The sequence below is a fragment of the Heterocephalus glaber genome, unplaced genomic scaffold, assembly GCF_053883595.1.
Source record: "Heterocephalus glaber isolate CG9 unplaced genomic scaffold, H.glaber_assembly_v1.0 deba00001145, whole genome shotgun sequence".
Taxonomy (NCBI): domain Eukaryota; kingdom Metazoa; phylum Chordata; class Mammalia; order Rodentia; family Bathyergidae; genus Heterocephalus; species Heterocephalus glaber.
Window position 1 is genome coordinate 141080 of NW_028258202.1, and position 16840 is coordinate 157919.

Below are 16840 nucleotides of genomic sequence, written 5' to 3' on the forward strand. Positions count from 1 at the left end.
CATATACTGATGACACTACTTTGCTTTAGGTGCTATGGGCATAAACAACAGAGGTGCCATGCCCCCTGCTCCTGTGCCAGCTGGCACCCCAGCTCCTCCAGGACCTGCCACTATGATGCCGGATGGAACCTTGGGACTGGTAATAAACTACAGGGCCTTAACAATAATTTTAAATGGCAGGAGAAAGGGCTTTGCCTTCATAGCACTTGGACCTAACTCAGTTTTATAGGAAATAAGTCTTTAGGACTACTAGTATCCGTGAGATTTTTTGTTTTTTGTTTGAGACAAGGTCTCCCTATGTAGTTCAGGCTGGTATTGAACTCACTATGTAGCCCAGGATGGCCTCGAACTTGCTGTAATCCTCCTTTCTTGGCCACCTGAGTGTTAGGATTACAGGTGTGTACCACCATGCCTGGTTATTATTTTTACTTTTGAACAAATTTAAGCATACAGTATCTGAGTTATGGAACTAGCCAGTCTGATTGCTACCCTGGCTGAACAGGTTTTCGTTTGGAGAGATAAGAATGAAGATTAGACATTATCACATAAAATAGATATGAATCCAAAGATATGGCTTGCATAATCCAGAGGTTTTAGTTGTAGTGTAAAATGGGTAGTGCCAACAAAGCTGGTTAGGGTTAAATTGCTGGAGAGTGATGGCCTGCTCTTGTTTAGATAATAATCAGGAAAAAGGACTTGGCTAGAACATAGCCAACCTGCAATTTAGTATGCTGTGTTGTTTAGTCAGTAGTGAGGAATATAGATGTTAAAAGTAGGATGACTCGATTTCTCTCTTAATTCAGACAACTTTCCTCTGAGGGTTACCCGGTGCTAGCATCAGGAGCCTTGAATAGTTGAATGGAAAGTATCCAATGGAGAGAGTGACTAGGTGAGTGGGAAGCTTAGGACAAAGATTCTATTGTAACCTTGTTCTCTTTTTCTCTTTTAAGACCCCACCAACAAGTGAACGCTTTGGCCAGGCTGCTACAATGGAAGGAATTGGAGCAATTGGTGGAACCCCTCCTGCATTCAACCGTGCAGCTCCTGGAGCGGAATTTGCCCCAAACAAACGTCGCCGATACTAATAAAGTTGCAGTGTCTAGTTTCCTGAATCCCTTAAAAGAAGGAACCCTTTTGGACTAGCCAGAATTCTGCTTGGAAAAGTGTTAGGGATTCCTCCCAATAGTTAGTTCTTCCCTGCCTGTACTACTCTAGGGAGTATGCTGGAGGCAGAGGGCAAGGGAGGGGTGATATTTAACAAATCAATTCTGTGTGGTATATTGTTTAATCAATTCTGTGTGATGCATTCCTGAAATCTCAAATATTAATTGTTGAAGGCCTGGGGGAACCATGGCAAAATGGTTCCAGTTAGAGTCCCATTACTTATCATTCCATTTTTTTTGTCTATTGTGTTTTTATTTGCTTTCTTATTCTTACACCCCTTAATCCCAGAGACACTGCCACATATGCCACAAAAATCAAACATCTCCCAGTGACCTTAGCCCCATTGCTCCATTTGCTCCCAGGTGAGAATTCAGGCAAATGTCCACAGAAGTCACAGACAGCATATGTATGGTTCTGTTATATCCCATATATTACCCTTTCGTGTACTAAAGACATTTTCTCTTAGAGATTTTCATTTTAGTGTATCTTTAAAAAAAAACTTGTGTTAACTTGCCTCCATCTTTTCCTTGGGTAAGGACATCCCAGGAATGACCTTTTTGTGTCTATGATTGTTGCTGCTCACAGCTTTTCTTGATAGGCCTAGTACAATCTTGGGAAGAGGGTTGCTGTATGCTGAAAGTCTGACAGTAGCTCTTAGCCTTGCCTATCTTAGGTAGTTATGCTGTGCATTTTTTATTCGTGTACCATGTTTGATTTATCCCTGATACCTTAAATTTGGAGTTTTTCTGAGAAATGGAACAGTAATACAGCATCAACTTATTAAAGTACATTTTAAGCCTTTTAATTTTCTGTGCTGTTTTTAAAGGGTAAGGGAGGGAAGGGGATATTTTAGGACATGAACAGTAGGCTCATAAGGGTGATCCTTTATGACCTTTGAAGTATTAGTCATCTAGGCAGATGGGGAGGAGGTGGGAGTAAGGTACATACAGTGATTGAGATGGTAAGCAAGGATCAGTGCAATAGACACTACATGGAAATAATGATCCCAGGGAAGCTTGCTCTTTTTTTTTTTTTTAAATGGAACCAGGGATGGAACTCAGGACCTTGTGCTTGCCAGGCAGACTTGGTGCTACTGCACTACATTTCTGGCCTTGGAAGTTGGATTTTTGAGATGGTCTCACTATGCAGTTCAGGCTGGCCTTGACCATGCTATGTAGCACAGGCTGGCCTCCAACTCTCAACAACCCTCCTGCCTCAGCCTCCTTAGTGCTGGGATTACAGGCATGCATTGTCATGCCCAGCTCCCAAGAAAGCTTTGAAAGGAAAATGAGCTAGAGGAACTATATCTTCATTGAAATGGTGAGGGGTGGTCTCTATTGGTATTTTTCTGAGCAGCTGCTGGTAACGTCAGAGGCTTGGAATTGGCAAAATCTAAAACTGTCTCAGCAGTGGTTAGCTGACTTCACACAAGTTCCAAGCGCTACTCTGATCCCTTTTTTCCAGAGCCTCAAGAGCTAAAATTCTCATAAGCTCCTTCCTATTGGCTGGGAAGACCAAGTGGAGTTCCTTGCCCATGTTAGGAGTTGTATGCCTTCTGAACTAAAGATAGAACCAGTGGGCCCTTCCAGGCAGCTAAAAGCCTCCAGAGTAAGAGGTGTTTCCCGCTCGGCAGACTCCTTGAAATAACCCTCTCAGTAATTCTACCAATACCTCCATGTCTCTACTCTGCCATAACAAAGGCTGTGGGCAACAATTTGACCCCAATAACAACCTTCCTGGTGAGTAAATCTTGACCTGGCCAGAATATCTAAAGGGTGCTTGGAAGTGGGTGGTCAGCTGTGGGGCTGTCTGTTGAGCAGGGAGAGAAAAACTTGATGTACTGGCTGTAATTGGTCTAAATGATCAATCTTTGCTGGAACATTCTATATTACATGGAAAGAAAACAAACATGCCAGGCATGGTGGTTTATGCCTGTGATCCCAGCCTCAGGCTGAGGTAGCAGGATCACCTTGAGTTGAAGGCCAGCCAGGGGTACATAGTGAGACCCTGTCAAAAGACATAAACCTGGAGAGAAAGTGAGAATCATATTTGGTATAGTTCTTCCTTTCTTCCCTTGATTTTTCAACTGGTATTCACAGATTCCTGTTGCTATCACCATGGGGTCCCAATCTTCCATGATGCACTCAAGGTGAGGAGTAGGTGAGGGGAGATAGCAAGAGAATTTCACAAAGGAAATATACCCAGAAATCTAAGCTCATCTGGGTCTCTGTTACCAGGGTTGGTCCTGCTGCCAAAAGCGAACTGTAGATTTCTCAGAGTTCTTAAACATCAAGGTAAATTCCTTTACTTCCTTGGATTCTGCCCTTAATAGAAAGATTCTATTTCTAATCCTTTTCTCCTTATTTATACTAGGGCTGTACTATGGGACCACACTGTGCTGAGAAGCTTCCTGAGGCCCCTCAATCTGAGGGCCCTGCTACAAGTTCACTTCAGGAGCAAAAACCTCTGAATAGAATTCCAAAGTCAGCAGAGACCTTGCACCGAGAGAGGCCTAAGTAAAGAGGCGAAAGCCCTTGAGTTTTCCCTACATTTATGTAGCATGCTAGGAGTGATTAAATGGATCATTGGTATTTGGGAGATAGGGACCAGGGATGTGAGGAGGGTTTGGAAAGTACTGTATATACAGTATTCTCTGCCTTAGGGGAAATTTGTGTCTGGAAATTTCCTCCACTCTAAAGGGGTCTGAGGATGATGGGATAGATTATTTTTCGTCAATGGAATAGGTAGCTTAGTACCTATTCCTAAACATTGCTAAAACATGCTTAGTAGATAACACAAGGAGGATTGTTGAGAATGACCTTTTTTTTCTTTCTGGAAAAGAGCTTTAAAATAAATCTTACATAGAGAACAGAAAGTATTGGGAACCAGGAGGCTACAGAAAATAATTTTGTGAGAATAATAGCGACAGTAGAAATCTATTTTAGGTCCCACAATTAGGAAGATGAGATGATGCAGTTCATTTAGAACAGCTGAGTAGATGTACAAGAGAAGTTTGAGGGATTTATTTCCCTAGAGTTGAATGTGGGATGTTCACAGAGATGAAATTGGCAATGGGTTGAAATTGTTTAAGGTGTGTGAAATGCATGTACCAATTTCCCAAAACAACCTACCATCATTTAATATTAACATGCACTAACAAAAAAAAGTACAAGTGGAAAAAATTGGCAGTGGGGTAACTACCCAACTTCCTCAACCCTGCCTCACTTTAACCAGATTCAACTCCACTACCATGAGTGAGTGTTGAAGCTGGCAATCATGATTAATGGGCCAAAACTAAATCACCTGCTGGGCGTGCTGGTGCACGCCTGTAATCCCAGCACTCAAGAGGCTGAGGCAGGAGGATTCCTGCAATTACAAGGCCAGCCTTGGTAAATAGTGAGTTCAAGGCCACTATGCATTGCAAGACCCTATTTCAAAAAAAACAAACAAAACTATATCACCTGCCTATAACCCCTAGGTCAGAGTTGCCTCTGAAGCTGCTGCCACTAAATATATCTCATGTCCTAGAAATGGCATTGGAACAAAAGGAACTAGACCAGGAACCTGGAGCAGGTAGGTGGATTCTTAGGAGGGCAGACTGGAATTTAGTAGAATGGCCCTGGGGGAGGAGGGGATGAATAGGTTCCTGACTCTATTTCCCTTGCCCAGGAATTGATAGTAGTCTGATCCGGACTGGTTCCAGCTGCCAGAACCCAGGATGTGATGCAGTAAGAGTTTTGGGTAGTTCATATTTGTGGCTGAGAGATGCTACACCTGAGAAATGACTGAGTATAGACATGGGGGTGAGTGGGGTACACCTGAAAATGACTTGATTCTTTTCCTAATGCTCCTTTATCCTTGTTAGGTTTACCAAGGCCCAGAGAGTGATGCTACTCCATGTACCTACCACCCAGGAGCACCTCAATTCCATGAAGGGTGAGAGAGGGGACTGGGTAGTTTGTGAGACAGGTTTCTCCCAATATTGATCATAAATGTGGGAGCTTGGGGGTAGGAATTCAATTGAATTATCTTCCTGCCTCAGGATGAAGTCTTGGAGCTGTTGTGGCATCCAGACCTTGGATTTTGGGGTATTCCTGGCACAGCCAGGATGCAGAGTTGGTAGACATGACTGGGGGAAGCAGGTAAGCCCCAACTTTCCTGATTCTTAATTTTTTTTTTTTCTGGTACAGGGGATCGAACTCAGGACCTTACCCTTGTGAGGCAGGCACGGTGCCACTGCACTAAATTGATTCTTGATTAAAACCTGATCCCAAAGATAAACTTCTCCCTGTACCTCATAGCCAAGTGCCCTTTTTTCTTTAATATAGACCAAAAAAGATTCAGCTCCTGGGCCAGGGATGTGGTAGAGTGCTTGCCGAGCGTGTTCAAGGCCCTGGATTCTATCCCCAGCACCACCAAACAAAAAGATTTTTCACCTTATTCCTCTATAGCCCAGAAGGTTTTGCCATATGAAGTAGTGTTAATTTTTCTAAGATTCTGCCTGGGTATCTTCAAATACCTGATGAGAGCTCCTCTTGGGTTAAGAGTTTATCTTTATTTTTTTGTACTGAGTATTGAATCCAGGGACTTCACACTGAGCTGTATCCCTAGCTTACCTGCTTGCTTGCTTGCCTTCTTTTCTTTTTTCTTTTCTTTCTGCAGTATTGGGGATTGAACCCAGGGCCTTCACACTGCGTTATACCCCAGCCCTTTTTAATTTTTTGAGACAGGGTCTTGCTAAGTGCCCAGGCTGGACTTAAACTTGCTAACCTCCTACCTCATCCTCCCACGATGCTGGGATTACAGGCATGTAATCTAAGAGTTTATTCTTACCATTCGTATTTCACATCTTCTCTTTAGCTACCAGCATCTTGCCGCCATGATTGGCACCAGACAGATTCCTTAGTAGTGATGACTGTATATGGCCAGATTCCACTTCCTGCATTCAACTGGGTGAAGGCCAGTCAAACTGAGGTGAGGAATGATCTGATGCAGGATGGAAGGCTAGTGGATTGGATGATATTACAGTTTTACAGGCAGAGGTGCTATATGCAGTTAACCTATAGGCTCCATAGTCCCCTGAGAGGAAGGGAGAACTGTTAGGTCAGAGGTGTCTGGCTGACCTATGGGTCACACTCTAACCTGTCCCTGTCATGATGACTTGTTCTGACCTTCTACCCTTGTAATTCTTTTTGCTCAGCTTCATGTCCACATTGTCTTTGATGGTAACCGTGTGTTCCAAGCACAGATGAAGCTCTGGGGGGTAAGTGAAGAGAAGGAGGGGAGGAAGATGAGGTGAAAGAAGGGCCAGACTGGAATACTTAGTGTCCTGAGGGAAACAGTTTTAATGGGAACTTCATTTGCTTTCATATTCCCTCCCCCTCCTTCTCCTCTTCCTCCTTCTCTGTCATCCCTCTTCCTCTGCCCCATTTCTTCCCCCTTGTCCTTTTTTTATTTTTCTCTCCTCACCACTCCACCCAAACCCCAATCCCTTTAATTTCCTTGTTCTTTCTTTCTCTTGTGTTCCTCTGTCTTTCCCTCCTCCTCAGGTCATAAACGTGGAGCAGAGCTCTGTCTCTTTGATGCCATCTCGGGTGGAAATCTCCCTTGTCAAGGCTGACCCAGGATCCTGGGCCCAGCTGGAGCACCCCAGTGCACTAGCTGAGAAGGCTAGGGCAGGGGTTGTGTTAAAAATGGATGAGGAAGAATCTGAGGATTCAGATGATCTGAGCTGGACAGAGGAGGAGGAAGAGGAGGAAGCAATGGGGGAATAGTGACACCAGACAATTTAGTGTCTAGCTAGGACTCTAGTGACTCCCTTACCATCTCTGGTTGAACATGTGGTATCATAGAGCAATAGGAGGCTAAAGAAGGAGAGAATAAAACTGTCCAAACCATACTGTTTTTTTCCCATAAATAAATCTTGTATTCTACAGTTTCACATAGTGTCATTCTCTCATCCCACTATGTAAAAGACAGTATTCATTCCCCCAACTTCCCTGTGTGCTCGACACACATGTGAAAACAAGCACATATACATGCATTCTGTTCTTCACAACCACCAGGTATTTACTGGATATTTCCTCTGTACCCAGTTATGTGTTAGGTGCTTTAGAGATACCTGAGAAACAGAAGATTTACTCATTCCTCTCAAGAAAATTATATATTGGCTGACAAATCAAGGCTAATCTACATGAAATAAAAATAATCATTATCAGACAGTGTTATAGTGCTAAACTGTATAGTACAGTTTTTTCTTTTTATCTTAAAAAAATTTTTTGTACAGTGTTTAAGAGCTATAGAAATCAAAAGAATGGAGACATTACATGGTTTGGAATAAAAACAGAAGGCTCCATGGAAGAAATAACATTTTTAAAATTTTGTTTTATTTGTGCTATTGGGAAATAAAACCAGGGACTTTGTGCTGAGTTACATGCCCAGCCTGGTTTTTGTTGTTGTTGTTGCTTTAATTAATTAATTAATTAATTAATGGTGTTTTGAGGCAGGGTGTTGCTGTGTAGTCCAGGTTGACCTTGAACTCACTATGTAGCCCATGCTGGCTTCAAACATGAGGATCCTCCTGCCTCAGCCTCCCATGTGCTGGGATTACAGGTGTGCACCATCATGCCTGGCTTTGTTGATTTAGTCCTAAACATATTTTTCCAACATTTTTTTTAGCACATATTGGTTATACAGATTACTAGGAGTAGTTTTAGCAGGTTTGTAAATGTACATAATTTTAATCACTTCTCCCCACCATCCCCTTTCCTACCATTCTCCCTACTTTCACATTTTTTGGGGATTCTAATACATATAATGTATTTTTATTAGTACTTGTGCAATATATAGTGTTTACATTCAGTTTAAGGGTTTGATATGTACACATAGGCATCTTGATCATTTTTACTCCCCCTGACCCCCTGTCCCTCTTCCCTCAGATCCTCTTCCTATCTCTACAGAGTCTACCTCACTGTTTTGCAACATGGCCCTTTATTTTGCTCTTTAAATTTTTTCTGTTTTTGAGCCTGATGTGGTAGTGCACGCTTGTAATCCCAGTACTTGGGGGGGACTAGACTGAAGAATTGCTGCAAGTTCGAGGCCAGCCTGGGCTACATAGTGATGAGTTCAAGGCCAGCCTAAACTACATAGTGAGACCCTGTCTCAAAAAAACAAAAAAAACTTGTTTAAATTTTTAGTCTCAGAGAGACCGTGGGATATTTAACCTAAGTTATTTCACTTAGCATTATGGTCTCAAGATCCATCTATTTTTGATCATATTTATGCTTTCTCTTACCTCCCCTTACATCCCCTCCCTCTCCCCCTTATTCCTTTCCTCTTGTCTAATAATATTCTCCCTTCTACTTTCTTTTTGTTTTTTTTTCTGGTACCGGAAATCGAACTCAGGACCTTGCACTTGCCAGGCAGGTGCAGTGCCACTGAGCTACATCCCTGGCCCTTCCTTCTACTTTCTTGTCCTCTTTTTTAGATTCCATATATTAGGGAGAACATGAGGTATTTGTCTTTCTGAGTCTGCTTTATTTTGTTCAACATGATTGCCAGGTCCATCCATTTTTCTCCAAATGAAAAATTCTTATCTTTTTTAATGGCTGAATAATACTCTATTGTGTATATATACTTTTTAAAAAATCTATTCATCTGTTGATGGGCACCTAGGTTGGTTCCATATCTTGGCTATTGTATATTGTGCCACAATAAATGTGAGTATGCAGTTATCCCTATAGTCTGCTGACTTTAATTCCTTTGTGTATTATCAAAGAATTGTATAGCTAGATCAAATAGTAGCATTGTTTTTAATTGTTTTGAGACGCTTCCATACTGATTTCCATAGTGGCTATTGCTAATTTACATTCCCACCAGCAGTATAGAAGGGTTTCTTTTTCCTCAAATCCTCACCAGCATTTTTTTTTGTATTTTTGATTATAGCCATTCAGATTGGGGTGAAATGGAATATCAATGTATTTTTTATTTGCATTTCCTATTTTATAATTTGACACAGAGTGTCACAAAGTCAGTAAATTGCCCAGGCTGAAATTGAATTTTTTAAAATAGCAAAACATTTATTGGTACATTTTAGACATACATAATGATAACACTCATCATAGGGAATTTGCACCTGTACACAATACCGCCCGCCTCATTTTTTCCCATTCCCCCCTTCCCTCAAGCTCTCCTCCCCTCCCTATGTACAAAAGCTTTGTTTCCATTTTTTCCTTCTATTTTTCCTTTTTTTCTTGTCCCTTCCTTCCTTTCTCCCTTCCACCTCCCTATCCCTCCTCCCATTTGAACATTTTCTTCCCATTTCCCAATATCTATTATACATTTTAGTCCTTATTTCCACTTTTGGTTTCTCACATCAGAGAAACAATGTGGCATTTAAATATGTGTGTCCAATTTATGAAATTGCATTTGAGATTTTCCTGCCTCAGCTTCCCAAAGTGCTGGGATCATAGGTGTACACCACCATGCCCAAATGAAGAAGTATATTTTGAATGAAAATCTGAAGAAAAGAGATTTATTTGTATGGGTATGGAAGAGTAGGGAGAATAAGACTGGGGCAGAGGGTATTTCATTTTACTTTTTTTTTGGTGCCGAGGATCGAACTCAGAACCTTGCACCTGCAAGGCAGGCTGTGGAACAACTGAGCTAAACCTTCGGCCCCTTTTATTTTAATTTTTTAGCTTTTATAGTACTGGGATTGAGCCTAAGGCCCTTGCCCTGAGCTACATCCTCAGCCCTTTTTAATTATTATTTTATTGGCTGAGCTCCAACTTGCAGTCCTTCCACCTCAGCCTCCCAGAGTGTTAGGATTGTTTTTGGTTTTTTGGGGGGTGGGGTGGGGTTGGACTTTTTTGAAAAAAATCAAATTGTAAACTTTTATTACAAATTAAAAATGAAGTTCTTAAAAAATCTCAACTTGACCAGATAGGAAACAATTTAAAAACCTTTAAAGGTGTATTGAGAAAAACCAGACTTTAAAAAAAAAAACAAAACACGTTTGTCATTACCAAAAAGAGACCTCTTTAGGAAAAATAATAAAAACCCCATGCTGCATAGATAATGCAGATAGTTCTAGTTATCTGGTCAATGGGCAAAAAGCAAGCACTTATGGTCTTCAGTTCCCAATCTTTTGTTCATTTCTTATTGCTGGAATTTCATATTTGTTTCTTCTTGCTGGATGACTAAACCAGATGATGGTAGAGATGTTAAGCCGGCATTTACTCAGCCCTGCCCTGCTCAGCCTTGGAGTGAGGATTGTTTTTGTTTTCTTTTTTTTGGTTTTGTGAGACTGGGTCTCACTCTGTAGCCCAGGCTGGTCTTGAACTCACTTCAATCCTGCTGCCTCAGCCTCCTGACTGCTGGGATTATAGACATGAACCACCACACCCAGCTAGTGTTAGGATTACAGGCATGTGCTACCATGCTAGGCTCTTTGTATGTGTGTGTGTTTGTGTGTATTTGAGAGGAAGTTTCTCTGTGTACTTTAGGCTGGCCTTGAACTCACTGTGTAGCCCAGGCTGGCCTTGAACTCATATCGAACTCCTCCTTCAGCCTCCCAAGTGCTGGGATCACAGGTGTGCGCCACCTGGTTGGGTATAATGGAGATTTTTTTTGAGTGTGTATGTGTGGTGCTGGGAGTCAACCAAGGCCTTGCAGAAGCATTCTGTCACTGAGCTTATTATGCCCCTGGCCCTAGAACATACAGTTAAAATTTTTTTTTTTTTTATAACTCAGGATTGAACCCAGGGCCTTTGCACTGAGTTACATTCCCAGCCCTTTTACATTTCGAGAACAAGATCTTGCTAAATTGCCAAATTGCTGGAGCTCTGCTCAGAATTATAGTTCTTCTGCCTTAGCCTCTCTGAGTGCTTGTATTACAACCATGCTCAGTTTAGATTCTTCTGAGCCTTTTTTTGTTTTTTGGTGCTGGGGATCAAACTCAGGACCTTGCTCTTTCGAGGCAGGCAATGGAACCACTGAGCTGAATCCCCAGCATCAGCTTAGATTCTTAAATAGAAGAGTTATCTTTTTTTGAGTCTTCATTGAGTTATATTTACTCCCTCAGCAGAGTAGCCAAGAATCTGATAGTTGCAAACTCCAAGAAACATTAAACAAGGAAGGTAACTAAACCTAAAATTATCTCAAGTTGTTTTCTTAGCGTCTTTTCCTGTCAGTTCAGAGTCAATGAACATAAGGTCTCATTGGGAGCTAGAAGGGAGATGAGGTAAAAGGGATAAGCAAAGGTGCAAGATTAGTGTAGCATGGATGAGAATTTGGAGGTTGAGGCAAGATTAGGGATGTGCTGGGAGTGGTGGTGCATGCCTATTAATCCCAGCACTTGGGAGGCTGAGACTGGAGGATTGCTGAGTTGGAGGCCAGCCTTGTCTACATAGTGAGTTGAAGGCCAGCCTGAATTACATTGCAAGACCCTGTCTCAAAAAATAATTAAAGAAAGAAAAAGATTAGGGAATGTTAGGGAATGTGTCCAAGGATATGACTTCTACCTAAAGAAAAGTTTGATCAGAAGTAAAGGGGCTTCCTGCACCTCCAAGATATTTATTCTGGCTTTGCTGTTATTCTATGGATTTGGAGTACAAATAAACTTTCCCTTTTGAACTGAACCCTTTAGAGTCCTTTTTTTTTTTTTCAGTATTAGGGATTGGCTTTTGCACTAAGTTCCATTCCCAGACTTTTTTGTTTTGTTTTGTTTTTTTGGTACCGGGGATTGAACTCGGGTCCTTGCGCTTGCGCAGTAGGCGGCAAAACCACTGAGCTAAATCCCCGACCCACTTTTTCTTTTCTTAATTTTGAAACAGAGTGTCCCTAAGTCACTAAATGCCCAATTGCCCAAGCTGGGGTCGAGCCTGTGACCTCACTGCCTTAGCCTTGAAAAGTGCTGGGATTACAGGAATACATTTGTCACCATACCCAGCACAGTCTTTCTAATGCTGGCAGTTTTTTTTTTTTTTTTTCTAATGCTGGCAGCTTTTAATCTTAGAAGTCTGGGGTGCCAGAGCCTGCCCAGCAGCTTATTTTTTTTTAAGAGTAGGAAAAATTTATTGAGAGAAAGATAGGTTCTGTCTAAGAGAGACAGAATGGGGACCAGAAAGTGAGTTGCGCCTCCCTAGCAGCTTATTCTTTTTTTTTTTTTTTTGGTACCGGGGATCGAACTCAGGTCCTTGTGCTTGTGCAGCAGACAGTGAAACCACTGAGCTAAATCCCCGGCCCATCAGCTTATTCTTAATGTCATTTTTCTATGGGTAAGTTGTCTATGGCCATACTACCCTTAACATGCCTGATCTCATCTATGGGTAAGTTGACATACATAGGGGATTCATTGAAATTAAAAAACATCAGCTGGGGGTTTGGCTCAGTGGTTCTGCTGTCTGCCTCGCAACCGCAAGGTCCTGAATTTGATCCCCGGTACCAAAAAAAACCCAAAACATTAAAAAACGTTAGAGATAAAATGAATATAGAAAAATACATAAAATGCATTAAAAAGGGAGTTTTTTTGTTGTTGTTTTGAGACAGGGTTTCATTTTCATTATGTAACTCATGCTGACCTTAAACTCGCTATGTAGCTCAGCCTGGCCTTGAACTCATGATCCTCCTGCCTCAGCCTCCCAAGGGCTGGGATACAGGTGTGCGCTCTTCTCTCTAGTCTTATAGTTTCTCTTGAGTTCACATCCTTCTCTAGCTACTACTTAACTTCATTCTCTCCTTTATAGTCAAACTTTTTATTTTCTTGGAGACAGCATCTCATTTCACTATTCTAGGCTGGCCTTGAACTCTGTGTATATCCTAGGCTGGCCTCTCACTCACTGTGATCCTCCTGCCTCAGCCTCCCAAGTACTGGACTTATGGGGGTGTGCCATCACACCCAGCTCAAACTTTTTGAATTAACTATATTCTTCCATTTCATTTTTGGGCACTGATGCTTGAACTCAGGGCCTTACGAATGTTAAATATGCCTTCTACCAATGAGCTACACTCCAAATTTCCCTTATTCCTATTCTCTATCACATTCATTTCTCTTTCCTCTCTCTCTCTCTCTCTCTCTCTCTCTCTCTCTCTCTCTGTACTGGGGATTGAACCCAGAGCCTCTACAGCAACCTACATCCCCAGCCCCTTTTTAAAAATTTTATTTATTATTGTGGTGCTGGAGAGTGAACTGAGGCCCTTATACATGCTAGGCAGGCTCTCTACCATTGAGCTATGTTCTCAGCCCTCTGTTTTTTTTTCAATACAGTGGTACCTTGGTTCATGAACTTAATTCTTTTCATGATTCTGGTCACAAACTGAATTGGACAAGAACCAAATCAAATTCAATGGTTAGGTTCAATGTTGACCTTATGGGGAAGTTTGATTTGTTTTTTGTCTAATTCAGTTTGCGACCAGAATTGTGGAAAAAATTGAGTTCGTGAACTGATTACCACCTTACAGTATACCCCCGTGAAGTTGCAGTTCAGAGTTCTCGGCCTCAGTCTTTCGCTGATTTTTCCTTAGAGCCTAATAATTGTTCATAGAAACCCCTGCAATTTCACAGAAACTGCAGATATCCTCCAAATTTTTTTTTTTTTGTACCCGGGATTGAACTCGGGTCCTTGTACTTGCGAGGCAGGTGGCAGAACCACTGAGCTAAATCCCCAGCCCCCAAAAGTGTTTTTTGGTGGGAGGTTTGCAAATAACCAATCTGAGAGCGTTATTCAGTTCTCCTTGTTGCTGTTGGGCTGCTGCCCTGTAACCCATCTCAGGCAGATGCACCAGCATTCCCACATCATAACAGGTTGCTGTACTGCGTGTAGCTATCTCAAGTGTTCTCAGTTTTGTTCTTCTTAAAGCCCTAAGATCCCTAATACACTGCCAAAATCCCTTGTACCTTCTAAGGCTTTATTAATACAGTATTTTATTAAATTACATAATTGCAGGAGACATAGCATATTTAGGGTTTAAACTATAAAAATAGGCATTTATAGGCATTTTTCTGACCATATCTGAAATTTTCAGTTTTTCACAATTTGTGGGTGCTCTAGGAATGTAACCTCCATGAATTTTGGGGGTCCACTGTATATGTTTTTATTTTGAAACAAGGTCTCAGTAAGTCACTAAGCTGCCCAGGGTGGGCAATCTGTAGGGATAAGATCACTAAATCCAATGGATACTTTTCATCTTCATCTTATTTGGCCTATCAAGCAAAATTTGACATTTATGGTTCTTTCTTCCTTGAAATACTTTCATACATTGGTTTATGGTCCATCATTCCTCTTCACTGTCCTACTTCTATAGTCATTCTCTTTAGTCTCCTTTGCAGGCTCCTGTTTTTCTACCTGGCCATTCAATGATGTTCCTTAGTGCTCAGTTACTTCTTATTTCTAGACATTCTCAGTTATGTCCAGAACTTCAGAACCACCCAAATGAAGATGATTCACACACATTTTGTTTATTTTTTTCAGGCAAGGTCTTGCTATGTAGTTCAGGGTGGCTGTGAACTCACTATTTAGGCTAGTACAAATCCTCCTGCCTCAGCTCCAGAGTGCTGGGATTATAGGCATGTGTCACCAGTTTGAGCAACTCACACATTTTTATCTCTAGGCCATACCTTTCTGCTGAAGTCCAGATCTAGTATACTATATCACTATACTAATATACTATACTAATAAAAATCATTACTACTATTCTTACTATTCTTTCTCTTCTCAAAGTTTTTTCCTTCAGTCCATTAGGAAAGTTGGAGGGCTTTTTCTTTTCCTGAGAAGAGGAGGTATACATTTCTGAAATCCAATTTTATAATGTTTCAGTAAGGAAAGTAAGATTTTCTCTCTCTTTTTTTTAGCAGTGACAAAATTTATTTGAAAAAGTAAAAGTGAAGAGTGAGGGAGAAACTGGCCCTGCAGAGAAAACTTGTTCTGAGTAAAAGAGGAAAAAGCAAGATAAAAGTATACCCTGGAGGACACAGGGCAGGCCATCAGGAGGAAAGTCACGATAGCCAGATATTCTTTTTTTTTTTTTTTGGTAATGGGGATCGAACTCGGGACCTTGTGCTTGTGAGGAAGATATTCTTTTCTTTTTTCCCCCATTAACTTTATTGGTACATTTTAGGTATAAAATGCAGTTACATTCATCATTGGGATCTTGTACCATTACATGAGTCTCTTGGTTCTTTTTTTTTTCCCCTTCCCTTGCCCTCCCTTCAACCCCTTCACCCTTCCCTATTTGCAAAGACCTTGTTTCCATTTTTTTCCTCTTCTCATATTTTTTCCTTTCCCTTTTTTCCCTTCCCCTACCCCTCCCAATTCCCCTGCTCTTCTAGACCTTTGTGAGGAAGATATTCTTGATAGCCAGGTTTGCTGCTCTATAAAATGGTAACGTGTTGTATGTGAGTGCTTTTTGTGGTTAGGAATATTGTGTGCTAGGAATTGAACTCATAGTGTTACACATACTAGGCAAGTTCTCTACCTCTGAGCTACATCCCCAACCCTTAAAGTAATAGCTTATTTATTATACCATTTTATCAGCTTCAGGATTAAGGGAGACTATATTCATTTACCTTCTGAGACAGTACAGTATCTCATTGAATGCCATGGTGCTAGATACTTCTACCAGCATTATTTCACTTAATCCTCATACCTGTTCTGTAAAGTAGGTATTTTTTTGTTTTGTTTTGTTTTGAGTACCAGGGATCGAACTCAGGACCTTTCGCTTGCCAGGCAGGCATGGCGCCACTGAACTACATTCCTGGCCTGATGTGGGATAGGTATTGTTGCCCCGAATTTCTATATAGGAGGAAACCAAGGCATAAAGAAGCAAATGGAAGGCTGGGGATGTAGCTCAGTGTAATGCATGAGTTTAGTATGCTTCAGGCCGTGAGTTCAATCTCCAGTACAAAAAGGAAAATGAAGAGGAATTCTTGCTTGGAGTCATATGGAGGAAACTTCAGTCATTGTTAAGAGCCATTTGAGAACATCCAAAACATAAGGCTGAACAGAGAATTTAGAAGAGGACCATGTCCTCTAGCCTAGCAAGAGTCCCTTTTTTTTTTTTGGTACCGGGGATCGAACTCAGGTCCTTGCGGTTGCAAGGTAGGCGGCGAAAACACTGAGCTAAATCCCCGGCCCAAGAGTCCTTTTAATAAGTCTAATGGGATCACAGAGGCCTTATTGATCAGTGATATTTTACATTGATGTAAGGCTTTTCCAAAATACATCACTCATCACCTCAGTAGGATCCCCTAGCCACTCTACTTCTCTTCCCCAGATCAAGAAATTACTTCCTAGGGCTGGGGATATAGCTTAGTGGTTAGAGAACATCCCTAACATGCCTAAGGCCTTAGGTTCAATCCCTAGCACCACCACAAAAAAAAAAAAAGGAAGGAATGAAGAAAATCTCCCAGTTGTTCTAGATTCTTCCTCTACCTCATACTCCTGGGCAGTCAGTTCCGTGTAACTGACCTTGGGACTCTTGCCTTCACAGTCCTCTTTCTCCTTTTCTGCTCCCAAAGTCCCAGAACACTGCTAGTGGGAGAACCAAGCAGACGAATATAAATTCATACTATCCAATTTCAGCTTGTTGTGCCCAGATCGCGAAGTCCCCAAAGACCACCAAGGAGCCGTTTCCGATGTAAACACACGAGGGTCGTTTATTCAAGCTCGAGCAGGGG

At 41.5% G+C, this 16840-nt stretch overlaps 2 protein-coding genes across 14 annotated transcripts in view; both read left to right on the top strand.

Moving 5' to 3' along the window:
- The window catches only part of Nono (non-POU domain containing octamer binding), a 35122-nt gene extending 33153 nt beyond the window's left edge, over positions 1–1969 (top strand). For all 7 annotated transcript variants that reach the window (XM_087210528.1, XM_087210524.1, XM_087210525.1 and 4 more), the window contains 2 exons: positions 30–139; positions 951–1969. In XM_087210528.1, the coding sequence (XP_087066654.1) occupies positions 30–139; positions 951–967 (127 nt within the window). In that variant the 3' untranslated portion in view covers positions 968–1969. The remainder of the gene's footprint in view (positions 1–29; positions 140–950) is intronic.
- A 147-nt stretch (positions 1970–2116) lies between these two features.
- Positions 2117–16840, top strand: part of Itgb1bp2 (integrin subunit beta 1 binding protein 2) — a 30199-nt gene continuing 15475 nt past the window's right edge. For 4 of the 7 annotated variants that reach the window (XR_015451037.1, XR_015451038.1, XM_087210529.1 and 1 more), the window contains exons 1-10: positions 2117–2903; positions 3264–3313; positions 3402–3458; positions 3538–3680; positions 4643–4737; positions 4834–4892; positions 5030–5100; positions 5207–5306; positions 6025–6138; positions 6365–6427. Coding sequence is in view for 5 of the 7 variants with exons in the window: in XM_087210529.1 (XP_087066655.1) it covers positions 2840–2903; positions 3264–3313; positions 3402–3458; positions 3538–3680; positions 4643–4737; positions 4834–4892; positions 5030–5100; positions 5207–5306; positions 6025–6138; positions 6365–6427 (816 nt within the window). In the remaining 2 variants the exon portion in view is untranslated. Of the gene's footprint in view, positions 2904–3263; positions 3314–3401; positions 3459–3537; positions 3681–4642; positions 4738–4833; positions 4893–5029; positions 5101–5206; positions 5307–6024; positions 6139–6364; positions 6428–6713; positions 7100–9611; positions 9621–16681; positions 16754–16840 lie in introns of those variants that run through there. The other 3 variants (XM_087210531.1, XM_004872651.3, XM_013068460.2) reach the window with 3 other exon arrangements.